A 333-nucleotide genomic window follows, 5' to 3' on the forward strand; every position below is an offset into this window, starting at 1 on the left:
TGCGAAAATAAAAAGGGGGGTTGCTGTCGGCTACCCAGACTTCATCCTGCTGCTGCTGCTGTTGCTGCTGCTGCTGCTGCTCTTGCTGCTGCTGCTCTTGCTGCGGCAGATGCTCCTTCTGCTGGGGCTCCTCCTGATGCTGCTCCTCGTGCTCGTACTGCAACTGCTGCTCCTCTTCCTCCTGCTGCTGCTGCTGCTGCTGCTGCTGCTGCCACTGCTCCTGCTGCTGCTGCTGCTGCTGCTCCTGCTGCTGCTGCTCGTCCGTCTCTTCCCGGGCAAACATCAGACAGTATTCATCAAGAGGGACTCGTCGCTGCTGCTGCTGCTGCTGCT

At 60.1% G+C, this 333-nt stretch overlaps 1 protein-coding gene across 1 annotated transcript in view; it reads right to left on the reverse strand.

Annotated features, from left to right (window-relative positions):
* EMH_0069140 (uncharacterized protein) overlaps window positions 1-333 on the reverse strand; it is a gene marked incomplete at both ends in the record, with an annotated part of 5,251 nt that overhangs the window by 740 nt on the left and 4,178 nt on the right. Inside the window, one exon of the mRNA XM_013498834.1 lies at window positions 35-331. Within this exon, the coding sequence (XP_013354288.1) occupies window positions 35-331 (297 nt within the window). The remainder of the gene's footprint in view (window positions 1-34; window positions 332-333) is intronic.

This window comes from Eimeria mitis, genomic scaffold, assembly GCF_000499745.2.
Source record: "Eimeria mitis Houghton genomic scaffold, Emh_scaff3745, whole genome shotgun sequence".
Lineage (NCBI taxonomy): Eukaryota > Apicomplexa > Conoidasida > Eucoccidiorida > Eimeriidae > Eimeria > Eimeria mitis.